The 23,319-nt window shown below is 50.8% G+C and overlaps 1 protein-coding gene across 1 annotated transcript in view; it reads left to right on the forward strand.

The window, feature by feature from the left end:
- Positions 1–12,016, forward strand: part of LOC140904587 (butyrophilin subfamily 2 member A2-like) — a 629,317-nt gene extending 617,301 nt beyond the window's left edge. Inside the window, exon 5 of the mRNA XM_073327019.1 lies at positions 11,526–12,016. Within this exon, the coding sequence (XP_073183120.1) occupies positions 11,528–12,016 (489 nt within the window). The 5' untranslated portion in view covers positions 11,526–11,527. The remainder of the gene's footprint in view (positions 1–11,525) is intronic.
- Positions 12,017–23,319: the final 11,303 nt, after the last annotated feature.

Genomic DNA, 23,319 nt, shown 5'->3' on the forward strand with positions numbered 1-23,319 from the left:
TCGAACAATACGGAGGCAACCTGTGGAATTTGTTGCCAGGGGATGCTGTGAAGGCCAAAAATAGACCTGGATTCAAAAGAGAACTAGATAAGTTCCTGGAGGACAGGTCCATCAATGGCCAGGATGGTCAGGGATTCAACCCCATGCTCTGGGTGTCCCTAAACCTCTGACTGCCAGAAGCTGGGACTTGACAGGGGATGGATCACTTGATAATTGGCCTGTTCCCTTCATTCCCTCTAAAGCCTCTGGCGCTGACCACTGTTGGAAGACAGGACAATGGACTAGCTGGACCACTGATCTGGCCATTCCTGTGTTCTCAGGCCTCAGATCGCACACTGACACTTCCCTACAGGGTCCCCAGAGCCTTCAAGTAGGACCAGGAGCCCCCTCACACTTACGACAATAGCTTGTCCTCTGAACACAGTCTCCGGCACCCCACAGTCAGCACTGCGTGACATGAGCCTCTGCGTGACAACAACGGGTTCCAACTGGCTCAGGCCAGATCCTCTGAAAGGTGCAGTTCACCGCTGCTAGGGGCTGTAACATCTTGTATTCTCTGTGGATGGACTCACAGGGGGACTTTTAACTCACCCTGCCAGTGGGTTTCACATCTAATTGCAAAGAATCAAATCTAGTTCAACATGTTCTTGACTCTGGTTCACTGTCAGCAGGAAGGAAGGTCTCTGCACCGCTCCGTATTTTCTAATCGCTGCGGTTTGCCCTTTTGTGAGTTGAGCAGAGTTACATTATTATGGGTGATGTTACAAGAGAACTGGAGGCCCCGCTGTGCTGGACCATGCAGAGACACATGACAGAAGACCTGAAGGGCTAAATAGATAAGACAAAGGGTGGGAGGAAGGAATTATCATTCTTCTTCGAGTAGGATCCTGTGGGTACTTCTCTGAAGGTGTATTTGTGCCCCCTATGCCTCAGATCGGAGATTTTAGATAGCAGTGTCTATTCAGCCCCCACAGATGCTGTCCCTGTCTCGGGCCTTGCATTAGGGCTATAGAGCATTGCACGGGCAAACTGCCCTCAGCTCCTTCTCAACCACCTTGACCTGAGATAGGGCCTCAGCAGCCCCCGAGTTGAGAATACCTCATCTATATTTTACTTTCTGTTTTGAGTGATTAGTGTTCGTTCATTGCATTTCAGTCAGTTAGTGTTCATACACCCCTTCTGTTTCCTTTTTTCAAAAAAAAAAAAAAGGAACAATAAAATAATCCCCCCTCTTTATTTTGTTATAAGGCTAGCGAACTCCCTGTCCTGAGTTCTTTCTTGCCTCCTCCCTCTGGGGAAGTGAAACCTGGACAGGGTATGCCTGGCTCTTCCAGGTTTAAGTGTTGTTTCTCCTCCTGAGAACCAATTCCAGTCAGTGATGTACATTCCTACTGCATTTGCTGTCTTGGAGAGTCACACATGCCTTAAGAGTGTACTTTCTGCCTGAAATTAAAAGCTAGGAATAACCTTTAACTAAAACTATGACTACTAATGATGGAAAGTTCAGTCGGATCAGCCTCTGACCCTGGCCCTGGGACACACCCCCCCGTACAAGAGTTCCCAAAGTGGCCGATTCCATCTACTTCCTCGGCTCAACACACTATGGCAGCTTGGAAGAGGAAATTTTTGGATTCCTCTCAAAAAGCCACAAAAAAGCAGGCTACAAGTCATTGGGTAGAGAATCTACCACAAAGAAATGATCCCTAACAAGATCAACCACCCTGGTACTGACTGATCTACAACGGGGTACCCACGAGACGACTGGCTCCTCCGCTACTGGTACCACCAGTAAGCCTAAAAACCCAAGGGGCACAGGCTATGGGAGTTTGGTACCACTGGGGGGAAAGGGGTGGTAGAGAGAGAACCAGCTCCTCTAGCTCATCTCCGATAGAGCGTTCTAGGGCCTCGATACCAAGTGCTTCGGCTCTTCAGAAGACCAGAACAACACTACCGGCCATTTATCGGAGTGCAGAAGACTCCCACTACTGTCAGCTCCTTCTACATGAGCCACGTCTGCTCAGCTTACCTCAACGGCGCCATCTGCTATTCTGGTATCACAGGAATTTCATTTGCCTAAAGACTTGCTGGTTTCAGAGATGCCTGAGTCGCCCTGGTTCAGCACCGACACATTCTTGGTGCTGACCACATCTCAGTGCCCAGACATACATGCAGTACCAATGGAGTCTCCCACAGCTTCCATGACAGCTCCACCTCTTCCAAGTGACGAGGAGGAGGAGGAGGATGACAGATTCTCCTCAGTCTCCTTGGAAGGCTCTCTGTCCCACTACCAGGGAGCAAATCACCCAGAAACCTCTGCAGAACCAGCTTACCACCATGAGAGACATGACCCACACAGTTGGTATGGACACGCTTGGGTGCACCCCTCAATGCCCTTTGCACCACCCCAGTGGCCATACTGGCCTATAGACCCCAATTCTTGAGGGCCCCTAGTGTTGCTCATCAGGATAGGAGAAGGCAATCTCCTACTGCTTCTCTGTCTAGGTCTCCTGATCCACAGGAGGAGAACAGGCAGTGAGATGAGACAAAGGGATTACTCCAGTGACTAACATCTCTTCATCCTCTCCTGATGAAGCTGTTATGCCTCCCCCACCAACTCTGGCAAACGACTTCAAACCATTTCAAGATTTCATCAAGAGAGAAGTGGATTCTCTACTAATTCCACTGGAAGAAGTCAAGGTGTTGCAACTCAAGCTGTTCGACATCCTACACCCTTCATCATCAGCCTGTATTGCACTCACTATTAACAAGGTATCGCTGGACCCAGCAAAGACTATGTGGCACAGTACATCCCACATACAAGAGAGCAGATAAAAATATTATGTTCCCTCTAAAGACTCGGATTTTTTATTTTCCCACCCATTCCTAAAATCCCTTGTAATCGATGCTGTAAATGAACATGGCAGAAAGCACCATGCTAAATCAACACCCTATGAGAGAACTTAAAACAACTTGAAAATCATATTCTTAGGTGACCCTGCAATTTAAGATTGCTAATTACCAAGCTCTTATGGCAAAATACAACCATATCAATTATTCTACTTTAAACACCTTCATTGACCAACTCCCATTAGTTTCAGGTGATCACAACTGAGGGTCAGTTTCTTGCCAGGACATTGTTGCAGGCCCCTCTCTAAACACCGCTGACACAGCTGCTTGCTTCATCTCAACAGCAGTGGGCATGCGGAGCTTCCTGGCTTCACCTTTCTGGCTTTCCAAGGGAACTCCTGTCTACTGTGGAGGACCTTCCATTTGAAGGATCCAAATCATTTGCAGAGAAAATGGATGAATCCCTCCACATACTAAAAGACTCTAGAGCCACTTTGCATTCACTGAGAATTTATGCACCTGCACAAAAAAGAAGATATAATAAATCACAGATGACACAGAGATCCCGGCCTGATCAATTTTCTCCTCCTCAGAGGCATTATGAACCCCAACAGAAAACACAATGAATACAAAAGCGAAGATCAACTCCCCCACAGTCATCAACATCACAGCCATCTACATCTATGCACAATTTTTGATGTGTTGTTTAAGGACCCAAGTTACCACCCCCATTTTAATTTGCTGCAAAAACACAAACATCACCGCAGCTTTGGCAACTGCCTTACTCTTTTTCATCAAAACTGGGACCAAGTGGGTTTTGCAGATCATCTCCACAGAATATTTGATCCATTTTACCTCCCTCACTCCTGCTTACCGCTCTCCCCTGACCCTCCTCAGGAACCCTTCTCATGAGCAGCTTTTACATCAGGAAACAAGCTATCTTCTGAACCTAGGTTCTGTAGAACCAGTTCCTACTCAACACAGCGGGAAGGGCTTCAACTCCAAGTACTTCCAGATTCTGAAAAAGAATGGTGATTGGAGACACATTCTGGATCTAAGATCACTCCACAGATTTGTAAAGATACAACGCTTCAAGAAGGTGACTTTGGCAGCAATAATCCCATCTCTGGACCATGGGGACTGGTTCTCGACCCTTGACCTACAAGATGCTTACTTCCATATCGCGATGCACAGAAGTATTCACTCTGGCACAAGACCACTTTCATTGTCTGCACCCAGAGTGTTCTCAAAGGTCCTTTCTATGGTTGTGGTGCTCCTTCGCAAACAAAGAGTGATAATATCCCTGAATCTGGATGATTGCCTGCTCAAGGCATGCTCCTTTGATGATTCCTTGACGCCCCCACAAAAGACTATGGACCTATTCCTCCAACTGGCTCTAAAAGTAGACATCCAAAAGACCATATTAACTCCAGTATAACATCTGGAATTTATAGGGGCCTTCCAAGATGGAGCAGAGGCCAAAGCCTTCCTCCCCTTATGCAGGTTCAACACCTGAGACAACTTAATCTCAACAGGACAGGCCAACCCTCAAACCTTGGTCAGAAATAGTCTTCAACTACCGGGACACATGGTGGCAGGCACCTTTGTAATAAATCACATGAGACTCCACATGTACAGGCTTCAGTGGTGGTTCAGCACATACCAAGCACACACAGTATAAACAAACTTCTATTGATGCCCTCAACAGTCAAAAACTCCCTCAACTGGTGGAAAGACACTCACAATGTCTGCTCAGGAGTTCCCTTCACTCAACCACCCCCAACGTTAATAATAACAACAGATGCATATCTATTGGGATGGGGAGCCCTCCTGGACACCAACATTAGTCAAGGCAAATGGTTCCCCTTCGAATCCACATTGCATATCTACTTACCGGAACTCAGAGCAGTCAGGAAACTTGTTCACATTTCCTCCCACTGACTAGGGCAAGCATATTAAGATTATGATAGAGAACACTGCATGTATGTTTTCCATAAATTGCTAGGGAAGAGCACGCTCACCTTCCCTTTGTACCAAGGCAGTGAAACTCTGGACCTGGTGCATTCACCACCCGATAGAACGGCTTCCATATGAGGAGAGATTAATCAGGCTGGGACTTTGCAGCTTGGAAAAGAGGTGACTAAGGGGGGATATGATAGAGGTCTTTGGGGCACCTGCCTTTGGCCACTGTCGGAGGACAGGATACTGGGCTTGATGGACCTTTGGTCTGACCCAGTCTGGCCGTTCTTATGTTCTTATTTGTGGCAAGGTTTACTCATGCCCTGAGACATCATCTTGTTGTCATCTTACGATGGAAGGGGGTGATGGCAGCGAGATGCACTTCCAGGGAGCATAGCGATAACCCTGACATTTTCAGTTCTAGGATGCAATCTACCACAAGTGGTAGTGGAGAGGATGTAGGGGTAACATGTTTCCAGTCACACCAGAGCTGGAATCTCTCCCACTATTGAGTAGACATGGTCTTTACATACTCAGAGCAGGTCATTTCTAAGCGTTGGAAGCATTGAGTTGGAGAACCTGTCAATTGGGGTGATGGACCTTGCCAGTATCCTGAGAGGGGAGATGAGGAACAGCTGGTGAGTGATTGGCATGCAAATCGCCAGTTGAGTACGGCATGGGAATCACGTTTGTCATGGCCACAAGGGGTCTACAAGTATAACCCTGGCCCTTTCGTTTCTTTCCTCAAGCAAGACCTTTGACATTACAGGAATTGGAGGAAAGGCATAGAGGAGACCTGTGTTCCAATGTAGGAGAAAGGCATCTCCGAGAGAGTGATGACCCAGGACAGCTCCGGAGCAGAACTGGGAGCACTTCTTGTTTCTGGCTGTGGGGAATAAGTCTATCTCTGGGACTCCCCAACGTAGAAATATGCTGTGGAGAATGGAAAGGTCTATTTCTCATTTGTGATCCTGGGAAAACTTCCTGCTGAGAGTGTCCGCAGGAGTGTTCTGTGTGCCCAAGAGGTGAGCTGCTGAGATGGTGGTGTGAACATAAGAGCATAAGAACAGCCATACTGGGTCAGACCAAAGGTCGATCTAGCCCAGTATCCTGCCTTCTGACAGTGGCCAATGGCAGGTGCCCCAAAGGGAATGAACAGGCAGGTTATCCTCAAGTGATCCATGCCCTGTCACCCAATCCCAGCTTCTGGCAAACAGAGGCTTGGGACACCATTTCTGCCCATCCTGGCTAATAGCTATTGATGGACCTAGCCACCATGAATCTATCTAGCTCCCTTTTGAACCCCGTTATAGTCTTGGCCTTCACAACACCCTCTGGTAAGGAGTGCCGGAGGTTGACAGTGCTTTGCATGAAAAAATACTTTCTTGTGTTTGTCTTAAATCCGCTACCTATTAATTTCATTTGGTGGCCCCTTGTTCTTGTATTATGAGAAGGAGTAAATAACACTTCCTTATTTACTTTCTCTATACCACTCATGATTTCATAGCCCTCTATCATATCCCCCCTTAGTTGCCTCTTTTCCAAGCTGAAAAGTCCCAGTCTTATTAATCTCTCCTCATATGGAAGCCGTTCTATACGCCTAATCATTTTTGTTGCCCTTTTCTGAACCTTTTCCAATTCCAATGTGTTTTTTTGAGGTGGGGCGACCACATCTGCACACAGTATTCAAGGTGTGGCTGAACCATGGATTTATATAGAGGCGATATGATATTTTCTGTCATATTATCGATCCCTTTCTTGATGATTCCCAACATTCTGTTTGCTTTTTTGACTGCCACTGCACACTGAGTGGATGATTTCAGAAAACTCCACAATGACTCCAATATCTCTTTCTTGAGTGGCAACAGCTAATTTAGACCCCATCATTGTACATGTATAGTTAGGATTATGTTTTCCAATGTGCATTACTTTTCATTTATCAACATTTATCAAAATTTAATCTGCCATTTTGTTGCCCAGTCACCCAGTTTTGTGAGATCCTTTTGTAGCTCTTTGCAGTCTTCACAATCAGATGCTCTACACTGTCATGAGACCTCAACCAAGTCCTTCAGTTTCTTACAAGACTTCCCTTCGAACCCATGGCCTCCTGCTCTCTTCTACACCTCTCTATGGAAACTATAATCCTAGTGGCCATTATGTCTGCACGGAGAGTGGGAGAGATAGGGGCTCTATTGGTATACCCCGTTTACAGTTGTTTTCAAAAATAAGGTTACATTATGACTGTACCCCACATTCCTACTGAAAATATCTTCACAGTTCCACATAAACCGGTTTAATCCATCTCCCGACTTTTTTCCAAAACCACACCAGGATAAAAGGGAGGTGACCCCACACACTCTGAATGTCGGGAGAGTCCTTTTATTTGGTGAGGATTAAGCCCTTCAGAAAATCTCGCAGACTACTTCTCTCCATTGCAGACAGATCTAAGGGAGCCTCAATCGCTAAACAAAGACTCTCGAGATGGATATCAGACTGCATTACCCATTGCTATCACACTTAAGGCATTCCACCTTCCTGTACGGTTCAAACTCACCCCAGGAGATCTCTCTCCACTTGCACAGCCTTGCTCAGGAATGTTCCGATCACAGACACGTGCAGAGCAGAAACATGGACATCTGCTCACACATTTGCTGAACATCCTGCAGTCACCCACATCTCAGCAGAGGCCCCTTAGAAGTGTGTGGGGGCCCACAGGCACCTGAACTGTGGCTGCACCCCACATGCCATGCCCTGCCTGAGGCCCCGCCCCTTTCTCCCTGTGCGCACGCCACCCATTGCCCCCAAGGCCCTGACCTCACACTACCTCTTCTCCCCAAGCCCCTGACCTTGCACCGACCCTTCCCCCAAACCCCAGCATCACTCCCTCTTCCCCCCAAGACCCCGCCTGCTTCTCACTCCTCTCCCCACCGTCACTTGCCTTTACAGCTGGCAAAAAGTGGGGGGAGGGCCTGGCCCCTTGATCCCCCCAGTTCCGGCACCCCTGCATCCTCTGCTATATTTTATTCCAGTGTCTGATGCTCAGGACTAGACTCGACTCTGAAACCCCACCCCTCCGTCACGGGTACGGCTGCCGAGTCGCCGAGACGCCCACAGAGCCACTGCTGCAAGAAGGAGAAAGGGTCCCTCACCTGGTGCCGTGCCTGTCGCTCTCTGAGATGTGTCCCTGTGGGTGCTGCACTACTCGCCCCCCTTCCCCTCTGCTCTGCAGCTCTGACCTATGAGCTCTGTGGTGGAGAAGGAACCGGGGGCAGTTTGTCTGCACAGCGCTACATTGACCTAATGCGGAGCACGAGATGGGGAGAGCGGATGTGTGGGCCGAACAGAAACGGCGACCTGAAATCTCCGATGTGAGGCGCCGGGCTGTGAGTACACAGAGCATGGAGTAACACACACCTCGAAGAACTGCAGTTACCGCACAAGGCGAGGAACCCTTTCTTATCCCGCTTTACACTCAGGGAACTGAGGCCCAGAGAGCTCAGGGCCCCAGTTCAGCTAGCTACAGGCTTAACTTTACGTGTGTGAATAATCCCGTTATTATAAGTCAGTCTCTCGCTGTCAGGCATTTTGTCCAGCCCTCAAATAATTTTTGTGGCTCTTTTCTGCATCCTTTCCAGTTTTTCAACGTCTTTTTCCAAATCAGGTCAGCCAGTTGATCCGACAGCCCCACGGCCAGCTGCACTGACTGCCAGCCACTGCTGGAATGGCCCAGGGCAGCTGGCCCCGGGGACCACCTGACCAGCAGCCGGTGGGGCTGGCCCCAGAGAGCGCCTGAGCAGTGGTCCCTCGGGCGGCTGAAGCAGCTGCTGCTCAGTGGCCCCTGGCAGCTGGTGCCAATGGCCCTGCTCCCCCTCCAGCAGCAGCCCCGCTGAGATTTACTTAGGGGGACTTATGGTATAAATCATGAACTGGTCACAGGTGGGGAATTTTTTGGTTTATTGCCCATGACCTGTCCACAACTTTCTCTAAAAATACCCGTGACTGAACTGTCACCTTAGGCCTGGTACAGCGGTGACTGAGTGAGGGTCTAAGGTCTGTGATGTACAGGAGGTCAGACTACAACCCTTCTGGCCCTGAACTCTGTGAATCTATGATGTTCTATACAATGGCAGCTCTTTGCTAGTATGAGAGGGGACCATTGCCCCCCAGAATCTCACCTCTTTCACTCTTCTTTCTTTAGAAAACCTGCGATCTGAACTGGAGAAAGAGAGAGGTAAGTTCCTGGGACAAGTTCCCTGAAATAACAGTAGGAATAACCCAGCTAATGCAACAAGATGAAACCTCGCCTCTTTCTTCCTTTTCTCTTCCAGAGATTCTGCGCGCTGAGCTGGAGAACGAGAGAGGTAAATGTCTGGGCTCTCCGGAGGCTTGAACAAGTTTTTCTCACTGTACATAGTCAGACAGACTTTGGCTTTTGTCTCTGCACTATCTGTTAGGAGAGGCTCTGGGAATCAAACGGATGGGGAGCTCTGACTAATCATCGAGTGGGGTAACTGCTCCATAGATAAGGTTGCTGCTCAGTTTCCATGATAAGCCTGATTTCAGCCCCTTCCTTTAAAATCTGCACACAGGGGAATGTCCATATCCAAAACTGGTGGGTCTGCCTGGGCCCACGTACCTTTTTGCTACTGAATTTAAAGGAATGGAGGGGTGGGGGGGATTCTGATGCCCTGGAAACAGGGGCTCAGCGCAGTCCCAAAGTCTCCTAGCACTCTCTGAAACTTTGAGGCACAAACTCAGTGAGAAGGAGCCAGCTCATGTTGCTGGGCCCATGAGCTGAGATCCAGTGTCCAGGGCCAAGGGTTAGCTCATTAAACCCTCACTGCCATGTTATCAGGGCCTAGCACCTCTCCGAGCTGCCTGGCACATGGGGAGTGCGGACACTACACGACAGGTGAGCCCAGCTAGGGCAGGGCCATAGGAGCCCAGCGAGGGTCAGATGCCAAGAAGGGGGGTGTAATCGACAGAGCCCAAAGCCACTAAGAGCTCTATGAGGATGGAGCTCAGGCCAGGAGACCTGGGCAGAAAGAGGGCAGCAGAGAGCACAGTCGAGAGGGGCAAAGTGGTCCTTTAAAGGCACATTCCCTAACCCAGGAGCTGTTGTAGAACTGACTGCATACCTATGTCTCTCTGTTTGCAGAGAAATCCCTGGCCGAACTTGGTAAGTGCCATGTGTCCCCTTTCCCCCACCCCAGATGACATTGTGTCCTTTGCCGGCAGTCTGTGCTCCGGGGAGTGCTCACCTCTTGGTGTGTTTGATTTCAGGCTGGAGTAAAGTCAGCAAAAATGCAGGTAAGTGAAGCTGGTATTTTAATGTCAGACTCCCTGCACCACTCTGCTGCCCAGCAGATGCGCACATGCCAGAAATCACAGGGAAAGAGCAGTATGGTCAATGAAAATGCCAGATTCGTCCCCAGTTTACTTGCATAAAACAAATGCTCACACTTAAGTATGGAGTCCCGAGCTCTCCAGTATAATTGCAATAAGTCAGAGTGCTCCTAAGGCCGGGAACTTACCTGCTGTCAATTCAGGGGGGTAGGTGCTCGCAGCCATTGGTAATTATGGTTCAGAGTTGGGGTTTTACTGGACACATATGGTGAATTCTCATGTGTTGTGTTGTTATTAATTAACTTCATGAACTAGAAGGGTTCTAGGAAACTGTGTAAATTACCTTAACTGGCTGCGGGTAATTGTCTTAATGCTTTTTGGACTGGTGAAATCTCTGTTTTTATGGAGTTGTCAGTCAGTAGCCCTTTGGCTAATTCAGTTCAAATATGGTAGAAAAATTCTACCTCAGACCTGGACCAAATCTACCAAATTTGAGTCTGATACGACTTTGTGGGTATTAGAATAGAGGGCTCCCAACTCAGGTGTAGATTGGAAACTCAGGTGCTGTCTTAGCTGTGGAGACGTGGTAGCAGCCCCAGAGCACAGATTTTGTGGTAGGTGACTACTGAGTTCTTTTAATGGTAGAAATGATGTCCGTGTGTGTAACACCTGAGCTCGTTCCTTATTGGGGCCTCTGTAGAGGTTACAGACAGGCCCAATGGGAGCTAGAGGCATCTCCAGCTCTTCCAGGGGAACTATTTGCCCCTATTGTCTAGGAGGAGAGCTGCAGTGAAATGCAGAGAAGCAGATCCCTGGGAGTTAGAGGCGGGAAATCAGAGAGTGTCCTTGCCAAGACAGAGCTGGCGGGAGGATGGGAAACAGCCTCGATGGGCATAGGCACCAACTTCTGCTGGTGCCCGTGGGTGCTCGACCCCTCCTCTACCCCCAGCCCTGCCCTAACTCCACCCCTGCCCCGCCCCCATTCCAACCCCTTCCCCAAAGTCCCCGCCTCAACTCCTCCCCCTCCCTGCCCCTATTGGACTCCTTCCCCAAATTCCCTCCCTGGCTCCGCCTCCTCCCCTGAGTGCGCCATGTTCCTGCTCCTCCCCCCTCCCTCCCAGAGCTTGTTACGCTGCGAAACAGCTGTTTTGTGGCTGCAAGCACTGGGAGCTAGGGGAAGCAGGGACACAGCGTGCTCAGGGGAGGAGGCAGAGGTTAGGTGAGGTGAGGTAGGGGGAGAGCTTGGCTGCCGGTGGGTGCACAGCACCCACTAATTATTCCCCGTGCATGCTCCAGCCCTGTAGCACCCACGGAGTCAGCACCTATGCAGATGGGCTGCGCTCTGCCCCTGATGCTCTGCCCCATCTCTGCAGCGATGGTGAGTCTGGATCCGGACACGGCTCATCCCAGCCTCAAGGTCTCTGAGAATCGGCGATCTGTGAAATGGAGGGGCCTGCAGCAGGACATGCCTGACAACCCTGAGAGATTTGACAGTGAAACCTGCGTGCTGGGCTCGGAAGGGTTTGCCTCGGGGAAACGCTACTGGGAGGTAGAGGTCGGAGGTGGTAGGACCTGGGCTGTGGGGGTGGCCAAAGAATCTGTCAGGAGGAAGGGCTGGATCTGCTTTTCTCCTGAGGAGAGGATCTGGGCCGTGGAGCAGTGTGGGAGCCATTACCGGGCTCGCACCTCCCCAGAAACCCTCCTGCCCCTGACTGGGAGCCCTGGGAAGATCGGAGTGTATCTGGACTATGAGCGGGGCCTGATGTCATTTTATCATCCTGGTATGGAGGCCCCAATCTACACTTTCACCAGCTCTTTCACTGGGCAGCTCCACCTTTTCTTCTGGGTCACATTGTGGGGATAGCACCTCTCACTGGTCAAAGACGTTTTTTGTTCTGTTGTTTTCCGAAATGGACTAATTTTTCATTTTTAAATATTTTCCATTATTTTTTTATTCTTCTCAAAACTTGGAATTTTCCAGAATGAATATTTTCAGTTTTGAAAATCCTGCCATTTGACTAAGCTGAGGGCTCAAAATTGGCAAAGCAGAAGAAATCCTGATATTATGTTGATGAGTGTGGTGTAAGAAGCTACATAGAATAGAACAGAACCCAATAAACAATACATCATAGGACCCCTCCGCCCAAATAAAAGGTTTAAGTTGAAAATTTTGTAATAATGCAAAAAAAAAAAAAAACTCTCAAGAAAATCCAAATGTTTTCACAAAAAAATCTCTTTTTGTAAACCGGCCAAATTTCCTCAAGATATTTTTTGAATGAAAACTTTTGTTCAGCTCTAATTAACACCTGTAATTGCACATAATCAATGAATGTTTCCTGATTCTTAGTACTGTAATTTATCAACTGATCATCATTGATAAGTGGAAGGGGTAAGAACATGTGTCAAACCCTGTCCCAAAACATCACATTGTCCAAACTGGATAAAAGGCTCCAAGAAAGCAGATTCCTAACCAGTAACCGTGTTCTGTGACATTACTGGTGAAAGAAATGGAGTCAGAGGAATGGAGGGAGCTCCGGTTCTCTGGATGAATGTTGATCATGGGGTTCACAGCATCCAGGAAGGCTTAGCCTAAACCCAAAATGACTGGTATGTCCTACACCAGCTACATGTAGAGTTTTAGGCCAGAAGGGACCATGAGATCATCCAGTCAGACCTCCTCTATATCACAGGCGACCAACACACCCAGCACGCTCACATCAAGCCCAACATCGAAGATTAAACCAAACTATTGCAGCCCACAGGAGACTAGACTCTTACATGCCGAAGCCATGGAGGCCTACCCAGCCTGAGCGGAACAAAGCATGGGGGCAAAAACTAGATCAATCTCATAATACTTCCCCAGCCTCATAATACTGCCCTTGAGGGGCCGCTAGCCTTCGCCACCCCCACCCACCTCGGCTCCAGTGTCTCTGGGGTCTCAACAGGATTTCCTTAAATCAAAACAGCCGCCTTCTCCCATCTCCTGCTGCAGGATGAAAGGAAAGCAGTGCTTTCTTACGTTAGCTGCAGGATCTGATCATCTCCTCTATTAATTGGATGATTTAAGGAGCTGATGACCCAAACCAACATCATTGTTAACCCACCGACTTATGGAGTCAGTCTCAGTTGTGCCCTGGATTTGATCATTGTTTTCACAGGTTCACAGATTCCAAGGCCAGAAGGGACTGTTGTGATCAGCTTGTCTGGACTCCTGTGTAACACAGGCCAGGGACCTGCCCCACAATAATTCCTGCTCGAACTAGAGCAGATATTTTTTTTTAAAAATCATCCACTCTTGATTTAAAAATGGTCAGTGATGGAAAATCCACCACAACCCTGGGTAAATGGTGCCAATAGTTAATTACCCTCACTATTAAACATGTTTGAGGGGGATAGCCATGTTAGTCTGTTTCAGCAAAAACAATGAGGAATCCTGTGGCGCCTTAAAGACTAACAAATTTATTTGGGCAGAAGCTTTCATGGGCTGGAACCCACCCATCTGGAACCCAGATGCATGAAGTGGAAACTTCAAGTGGACAAAAAGAAAAGGAGTACTTGTGGCACCTTAGAGACTAACCAATTTATTTCAGCATAAGCTTTCGTGAGCTACAGCTCACTTCATCGGATGCATACTGTGGACACTGCAGAAGACATTATATACACAGAGACCATGAAATAATACCTCCTCACCCCACTCTCAGGCTGGTAATAGCTTCTCTAAAGTGATCACTCTCCTTACAATGTGTATGATAATCAAGGTGGACCATTTCCAGCACAAATCCAGGTTTTCTCACCTCCCCCCCCCTTTTTTTTTCCAAAAACCACACACACAAACTCACTCTCCTGCTGGTAATAGTTCATCCAAAGTGACCACTCTCCCTACAATGTGCATGATAATCAAGGTGGGCCATTTCCAGCATAAATCCAAGTTTAACCAGAACATCTGGGGGGGGGGGGTAGGAAAAAACAAAGGGAAATAGGCTACCTTGCATAATGACTTAGCCACTCCCAGTCTCCCAGTCCCACATACCACACAACAGAACCACTAACCCAGGAACCTATCCTTGCAACAAAGCCCGTTGCCAACTGTGCCCACATATCTATTCAGGGGACACCATCACAGGGCCTAATCACATCAGCCACACTATCAGAGGCTTGTTCACCTGCACAACCACCAATGTGATATATGCCATCATGTGCCAGCAATGCCCATCTGCCATGTACATTGGTCAAACTGGACAGTCTCTACGTAAAAGAGTAAATGGACACAAATCAGATGTCAAGAATTATAACATTCACAAACCAGTCGGAGAACACTTCAATCTCTCTGGTCACGTGATTACAGACATGAAGGTCACTATCTTAAAACAAAAAAAACTTCAAATCCAGACTCCAGCGAGAAACTGCTGAATTGGAATTCATTTGCAAATTGGATACTATTAATTTAGGCTTAAATAGAGACTGGGAGTGGCTAAGTCATTATGCAAGGTAGCCTATTTCCCCTTGTTTTTTCCTACCCCCCGCCCCCGTTCTGGTTAAACTTGGATTTATGCTGGAAATGGCCCACCTTGATTATCATACACATTGTAAGGAGAGTGGGCAATTTGGATGAGCTATTACCAGCAGGAGAGTGAGTTTTTGTGTGTGTGGGTGGGGGGTGAAAAAACCTGGATTTGTGCTGGAAATGGCCCACCTTGATTATCATGCACATTGTAGGGCGAGTGGTCACTTTGGATGAACTATTACCAGCAGGAGAGTGAGTTTGTGTGTGTATGGGGATGGGGGGGGTGAGAAAACCTGGATTTGTGCTGGAAATGGCCCACCTTGATTATCATACACATTGTAAGGAGAGTGGTCACTTTGGATAAGCTATTACCAGCAGGAGAGTGGGGTGGGAGGTGGTATTGTTTCATGGTCTCTGTGTATATAATGTCTTCTGCAGTTTCCACAGTATGCATCCGATGAAGTGAGCTGTAGCTCAGGAAAGCTCATGCTCAAATAAATTGGTTAGTCTCTAAGGTGCCACAAGTCCTCCTTTTCTTTTTGCGAATATAGACTAACACGGCTGTTACTCTGAAACCATTCAAGTGGGCAGATATATATACACATGGACACACAGGTACAAGGCCTGTCATGTACCCCTGGGAGATGGCAGGCTCCAGGGCTGCTACCAGCAGGTCAGGCTCCAGGACTAGAGCTGGCCTGGCTACAGAGCCTCCGGCTCAGAGAGACACCACAGAGGCGCCGGCCACAAGATCCTTTCACGCTCGGCCCGGCATGGCGGAGGTCGGCTTATATAAGGCCTGTTACACACAGCGCCGCCTAGTGGCTGAACTGTATAGTACCCTTCACCATGCCATCACAAGCCCGGAGACTGGACGGGTTCACTCAGAGAGCCCAGAGAGGGGCCAGAGGTGCACGTAGCCCTGTAACCAGGACAGGTTCCCTCCCAGATCTGCCCCTTCACCATGGCCATGTGCTCTAATACCACCTGGCCACAAGCAGCCCCTACCCCCAGGACTGTGCAGCCTCTCCTGGGCACCAGTCCAGTGCAGCCACCCAACCCATCTCCGAGTACAGCTGGACAAACTCTGGAGGGTGGGTGTGTGTGTAATTCCCACCCTTGTATTCCTCCCCACGGTGAATGCTGTGGAAAGGCTCTCGGTAAAGGTTGGACAGCTTTGGTCAAGCCTTTGCATGTTATTATCAGTCCATTACTGGTATTGTTTGTTTACAGCACAGCAGTGCCTGGAGGCCCCAGCCAGGATCGGGGCCCTGCAATGCTAGGAGCTCTACAGACAAAGAGCACAGACAGGTCCCTGCCCCGGAGCGCTCAGTCTGACCAGAGAGCTGTATCACGCAGCGGGAATGTTCTGTACTATTTACATGGCCCCTATATGTTGCATTGATGCCAGTGGGAGACAGAGGATTGTTTGCGCTCAGGGCAGGCTGAGAGACATGTTACCTAGCTGAGACTAAATGGGTCATTGGGAAAAGACGGACTGAGGCAAGCCCCAGTGTGAAGACAATGGCAAAGCCCATCACCAAGACATTGTTGCCTAGCAACCAATGACCCAGAGGAGATGGATTTCCCCACTTCACAACAGGGAAGCTGAGCAACATCCCCCAGCTCGAGAACAAAGGTGGGAAAGGTGTGAGGTGGGGGATCAAAGCTCGTTGCTGGAAGGAGTCGGGCTTTCCCCTGGAGTCTGACCAAGAAGGTCAGATTGAGAGACAGACAGAACTTGAGCAATGGGGTTCACTACAACGTGGCTGGGCTCTGGGCTAGCCAGAATGGACCTGAACGGTGCTTTAACCTTCAGTTCTCTGTGCAACCTAAGGACGTCCTATGCTGAGTCCAGTTGATTAATAGACCCGACTGTTGTGACAACATGATGTGAGTGTCACTGCAAATGCTGGCTGAGGTGCATTAATCCCTGAGGAGCGGACAAGTCTCTACCAGGACGTAGTCTATCACAGTAGGACTTGCTGAACAGAAATCCCACTGTGACCCAGCAGTGCTAAAGGTCCAGTCGAAGGAGGCCGTGAAGCGGTGTTGCTTATCCTGCAGGCCGAGTGGGCCCCTGGGGGGTCTGGTAGACTGACGGGGTTCCTCCTAGAGCCTGTTCCAAAGCTGGGGGTGTAGAACTGATCCCGTGGATCCAGGACAGTTGGATGGGATCAGTGGGATGCTGAATGCACCAGTAGTATTTTGTAATAAGTGACTTGCAGCAGTAAAACAAGGGTAGTCAAAGGAAACAACAAGAAAATGGCATATAACCTCGGCCCTCGTTCGGCGCTGGTTAGGCCACCTCCCTAGGAAGAGCATGACAAACCCTGTCCAGGGAGAGGGCTAAGCCTTCTGGAGACAGATGAAAGGGCCAAGAAACAGGTTCCAGACCCAGGTGGGTTTTCCAGTGAGGCCTGAGAGCAACAGAGGCGGCAGCAGGATGCCCCCAAGAGCCAGTTCCCCGCCCAGCAGGGTGCCCTCGTGATTCAGGTCCCCTTTGATAGATTAGAAGAGGTGGGAGCTGCAGCTGAAGGCGAAGGAGCTGGCAGAACATGAGGAGAAGCAGGAAAAGCATGAACTACAGCCAGAGAAGTGGAGGGGCAAGAGGACCCACAGAGGGGAAAGTGGGGTAAGACCCTGGGATGCCAAGTCCACAGGGAGCCTAGACCCTAAATGGTTGCTCCAGATGAGGAGGGGGGATATGGATGCCTACCTCATAGCCTTTGAGAAGGCATGTGATTTGAACCTGGTTGATCCTGCAGACAACTCTGCAGTCTCACTCCCTTCCTTGGCCCTAAAGGTACGGAGGCATACAGCCGAATGGATGGAGTTGATAGTGGTGGCTATGAACGGTTCAAAAAGGCTTTACTGATTAAGTATGACTTGGCACCTGGGGTTATAGGAAAAGGTCTTGGGGTGTGCAGAAGACCCCGGGTGTGACATATATAGAAGCCACCATTCTGAGGGGAGAGTATCTCCACAAATGAGGTAAGGGTGCAGGTGTCACTACCCTGGAGGATTTGTATAATCGGGCTGGTTTGGAACAACTCTATGAGCTCTGTCCCCACTAGCTTAAAAGATGGTTAGCAGACAAGAAGCCTCAGGCTCTGCATAGTGCAGGCGGGTTGGCAGAAGAGTTTGTGGACAGTCGCTCTGGGTATCGAGAGAGACTCAAAGGGGACTGGGAAAGGGAACCGATGGGGGCACCCCAGAAGTGAGACTCAGATAAACCCAAAGTGGGGGGAGCGGCTGATGCAGGGACACCTCATCCAAGGGCTCTCAGAGACCTGACCTGTAATGTCTGCAGAAAACCAGGGCCTAAGTGGGCGAAATGCTCAATGGGTTAACTCAGTGAGAGCCCAGCCAGAGGGAATGCCACCTCCTTGTGCCTCTGGGGCTGACAGGAAACCTGTAGCTCAACCTCAGAGCGTGAACTACCTGACTGAACATTTGGAGGAAAGCAGACTCCCAGCCAACTCCTCGGGACAGTGACGGAGGGGCTCCCAGACAAGGCACCGGGATACATGTGCTATTATACTCTCTTGGGCTCACACACACAGCTGACCTCTCGTGGGAGCTGAAGGGGTGGATAATGGGAAGACATTCGGGGTGGAAAGATTCTGGGACAGAGAGAACCCTTGTCACACCCTGAGTGGTGCAACCGCATCAAGGGCTGGCCTGAAGGGCTGTGTAACATGCCTCTTGGGGCCGAGGGGAGCTCTCGTGTCAGGACTCCACCCCTGCAGCTCCGGGCTGAGCGCTGCACAGGTCTCCAGGAACCTACACTTCAACCTCCCCACGTCCGGTTCCCACAGCCGTTCCTCCCAGCTCTGCAGCACTCTCCTGCCCCACCAGCCCATGCAAGTCGGCCAAGCCCAGACGTGGCACTCCACCCAGGGAAGCCACTCCAGGAAAATGTCATGCAGAGGTAACTGCCCAATTTCCTCCTCCTCCTCTGCCAGCCATACATCCAGGGCATCACTGGGGGTGTCTCCCAACCCGTCCAAAGCTGTCTGGCTTTGTGACTGCCGTGACACCTGGAGCAGCCTGTTTGTATCAATGACTGTGGGGATCGCACCACTCAGTGGTGTTTCCTGCATGCTGCCTGGCAGCTACCTAAGTTCCCTCTAAGCCGCGCGGCTGTGCAGCAGGCTATCAAGGCCGTGCAGGCGGGGAGAGGTGCCTCTCCCTTGGCCCCGGGCTGCTGCACAGAGAGAGGGCTGGGGGGACTCCTCACTCCCCACTGCAGCCTGTACCTCTCATCCCTGGCTCCACCCCAGAGCCTGCACCCCTAGCAGGAACCCTCACTCCCCGTACCCCAACCCTCTGCACCAGTCCTGAGGGAACTTCCTGCACCCCAAACCCCTCAGCCCCAACCCCACCCCAGAGCCTTCACGCCCAGCACTCCAAACGTCTGCCCCAATCCTGAGCCCCTCCTTATTTGGGCTGCATCCACACAACACAGATACTACCTGAATGCCCCTGAGGATGTCACATGAGCCACAGCTGTGCGCGGGTTCAGAACCACTGAGCTAAACCTTCCAGATCTAGGAATGCATGATACCTGCAGGGAATAAACAGCAGAGCCCTGCTAGACTCTGTAATTTAAAAGAAACACATCAAGAGACTTCCCTGAAGGTCCCATCTCACCCGATGAAGGCCCATTCTCACATTCTTCCCCTCTGCAGATGAATGAATCTGAGAAATCCAGACCCATGTTATTCCTCCTCCTTCACAGCAGAAAAGTCACAAATAAACCGTCACCCCAAGGCCAAGCTCAGGACATTGCATTTCAAACCTCATGGAGACCATTATTGCTCCTGAATGTATCCATTTTATTAAATAACGTGCTATCAAGTAGAAATGAAAAGTGGGACCCTACCCCTATGCTGGATAGACAAACTGGAGGACTGGGCCAAAAGAAATCTGATGATGTTCAACAAGGACCAGTGCAGAGTCCTCCACTTAGGACGGAAGAATCCATGCACCGCTACAGGCTGGGGACTGGGCCAAAAGAAATCTGATGAGGTTCAACAAGGACAAGTGCAGAGTCCTGCACTTAGGACGGAAGAATCCCATGCACCGCTACAGGCTGGGGACTGACTGGCTAAGCAGCAGTTCTGCAGAAAAGGACCTGGGGTTACAGTGGACGAGAAGCTGGACATGAAGGCTAACAGCAAGAGGCTAACGGCCTATTGGGCTGCATTAGTAGGGGCATTGCCAGCAGATCGAGGGAAATGATTCTTCCCCTCTCTTTGGCACTGGTGAGGCCACACCTGGAGTACTGTGTCCAGTTTTGGGCCCCCCACTACAGAAAGGATGTGGACAAATTGGAGAGAGTCCAACAGAGGGCAATGAAAATGATTAGGGGGCTGGAGCACATGATTTATAAGGAGAGGCTGAGGGAACTGGGCTTATTTAGTCTGCAGAAGAGAAGAGTGAGGGGGGATTTGAGAGCAGCCTTCAACGACCTGAAGAGGACGGAGCTCGCCTGTTCTCAGTGGTGGCAGATGACAGAACAAGGAGCAATGGTCTCCAGTTGCAGTGGGGGAGGTCGAGGTTGGATGTTAGGAAACACTAGTTCACTAGGAGGGTGGTGAAGCACTGGGATGGGTTCCCTCGGGAGGTGGTGGAATCTCCCTCCTTCGAGGTGTTTAAGGCCCGGCTTGACCAAGCCCTGGCTGGGATGATTTAGTTGGGCTTGGCCCTCCTTCGAGCAGGGGGTTGGAGTCTAAGTTCCCTCTCAGCCACGCACTCACACACCAGCGATGAAGGGCCACGCAGCAGGGGCCTGGAGATGGGAGGGGAGCCAGCTGGGGAGGAAGGGCTGCCACAGGCCCCTCTCCTGGCCCCGGAGCTCGCTGCTGCCCGTGGGGGGAGAGAAGCCCCTTCCCCCAGAGCTCCCTCTTGCCAGCGCCCGGAAAGGGAGAGAGGCCCCTTCCCCCAGAGCACCGTGCTGCTGCTGGAGAGAGGGCTTGGGGGAGTCCTCTAGCCCGAGCCCCACCGCAGCCTCTTTGGGCCCAGGGCTATTCGATTCTGTGGCCCCCAGGCTCCAGGCTGTGGTGAAAAATGCAGGGTTCAGAGCGCAGGAGGGGCTGCAGGTTGAGGCAGGGGGGTGGGTGCGGAAGGTGGTGAGGGGGCCGACTGGGGGTGCGGGCTCTGGGGCAGGGCTGGGGATCAGGGGTTTGGAATGTGGGAGGGGGCTCAAGGCAGGAGGTTGGGGTGGGGTCTGGGGGGAGATAGGGTGTGGGAGGGGGCTCAGGAAGGAGGTTGTGGTTGGGTGGTCTCTGGGAGGGAGTTAGGGTGCAGGAGGGGGCTCAGGGCAGGAGGTTTGGGTGGGGGTGGAGCTCTGGGAGAGAGTTAGGGTGTGGGAGGGGGTTCAAGGCAGGGGTGTTGGGGTAGGGGTGGGGGTCTGGGAGGGAGTTAGGGTGCGGGAGGGGGCTCAGGGCAGGAGATGGGGGTGGGGGTCTGGGAGGGAGTTAGGGTGTGGGAGGGGGCTCAGGCAGAAGGATGGGGTGGGGGTAGGGTCTGGGAGGGAGTTAGGGTGTGGGGGGGGCTCAGGGCAGGAGGTTGGGGTGGGGGTCTGGGAGAGAGTTAGGGTGCGGGAGGGGGCTCAGGGCAGGAGGTTGGGGTGGGGTGGGGTCTGGGAGTGAGTTAGGGTGCGGGAGGGGGCTCAGGGCAGGAGGTTGGGGTGAGAGTGGGGGTCTGGGAGAGAGTTAGGGTGCGGGAGGGGGCTCAGGGCAGGAGGTTGGGGTGGGGGTCTGGGAGAGAGTTAGGGTGCGGGAGGGGGCTCAGGGCAGGAGGTTGGGGTGGGGGTATGGGGTTTGAAAGGAAGTTAGGGTGCAGGAGGGGGCTCAGGGCAGGAGTTTGGGGTGGGGTGGGGTCTGGGAGTGAGTTAGGGTGCGGGAGGGGGCTCAGGGCAGGAGGTTGGGGTGGGAGTGGGGGTCTAGGAGAGAGTTAGGGTGCAGGAGGGGGCTCAGGGCAGGAGGTTGGGGTGAGAGTGGGGGTCTGGGAGAGAGTTAGGGTGCGGGAGGGGGCTCAGGCAGGAGTTTGGGGTGGGAGTGGGGGTCTAGGAGGGAGTTAGGGTGCAGGAGGGGGCTCAGGGCTGGGGCGTGAGGTGCGGGGTGCTTGCCTGGGGCAGCTCCCATTTGGGGGCGCACTGGGGTTGAGGCAGGCTCCTTGCCTGCCCTGGGCCTGCGCTGCTCCTCCCGGAGTGACCCTGCAGCTGCCGGCACGGCACGGATGTCCCTGGCTGCGGCCCCGGGGGAGAAGGTTGCTCCTTGTGCTGTCCTGCGTCTGCCTGCAGGCACCGCCCCCACAGATCCCATTGGCTGCGGTTCCCGGCCAATGGGAGCTGTGGGGGTGGAGCCTGCAGGTCAGGGCAGCGGGTGGGCGGAGCTTCCAGGCGCTCACAGCTCCAGCTCCAGCCCAGCACGGTGGGGGAGGGACAGCCGTGCACGAAGCCACCTCCCTGCTCCCCGCTAGGAAGGGCCGGACGCAGGGACGTCAGTGGCCGCAGTCCAGGGTCCCGGGCTAAGGGGGCCCCACCAAAAGATCTGCACTTCTGGCAGCCTGGAGATCTTTTTGCGGAGTCCCCCTTAGCCATGGCTGCAGCCCCTAGACCCCTGCATTAATCCTGCCCTGTCTGCACCCCAAACTCCTCATCCCCAGCCCAATCCCAGAGCCCGCAGCCCCCACACCTCCCAGCCACTGGGTCTCATGATTTATAAATTTGCTATATGCACAAATCCAAATACTGAAAATTAATTCCCGGGTCCTGCAGACACTTAAACAGACACAGAACTTTACTCATAGAAACAGTCCCATGGTTTAAAGTTCAGTGAGCGTTTGCAGCGTCAGGGACTCCGTGTATTTTTATTAAGAACTTGTCATGTGGTGGCATAAAATCTGTCACTTCAACAGTAAAACAATTTTGTTTTAACAATAAAAAGTTATTTAAACTCTCAGTAATTTACAATAGCAATTTTTTTATACCGGCCAAAGTTTCCAAAAAGTGGAGCCCAAAATTAGGCTCTTCAGCCTGCCTTTAGCCACCTAAGAGAGGGGTTTTCGAGAATGCTCAGGGCACAAGTCCTATTGACTTCAAACTGCAAATCCTGATGGTTGAAGCATTTCAGCTCTTTACTTGTGGAAGTACAGTGTCCTGGCCAGAAATCCTCTCGCTCTTCCATGTCGCTTTTCACTAGTAGATCTCAAAGCTCTTGACCTAGGAGGCGCAGAGCACAGGCTTCTTGATTTTCAATTCTGCGTCTCTATAGTCTCATACTAGGGGATATTAATGAGGCCTTGGGCTTGTCTTTTTCAGCACAGATGAGCATTTTTAGTGTGAAACTTCTTAGTAGAAAAATATCGACATAAAATCCAAAATCTTATTAACACTTAGGAAACGAAAAAAACAAACAAGTAGAAAATATCCACTTTCACAATTTAAGACCATAAAATGGAAGAGAAGAACTAGCAATATGTAGATTAGAAATTTGATGTAAATTTTCAAAAAAAACCTATATTTAAATGTCATAATTTAAATAAAAATTTTAGTTGTGATTTTTAGCCACCCTAAGAAGGGGAGCTCCCAAAGGGTGCTGATGAAAATGTGGTCAGGTAGGAGAAACACCAAAACAAAACCAAGACCTGTT

The sequence above is a fragment of the Lepidochelys kempii genome, unplaced genomic scaffold, assembly GCF_965140265.1.
Source record: "Lepidochelys kempii isolate rLepKem1 unplaced genomic scaffold, rLepKem1.hap2 scaffold_36, whole genome shotgun sequence".
Classification (NCBI taxonomy): domain Eukaryota; kingdom Metazoa; phylum Chordata; order Testudines; family Cheloniidae; genus Lepidochelys; species Lepidochelys kempii.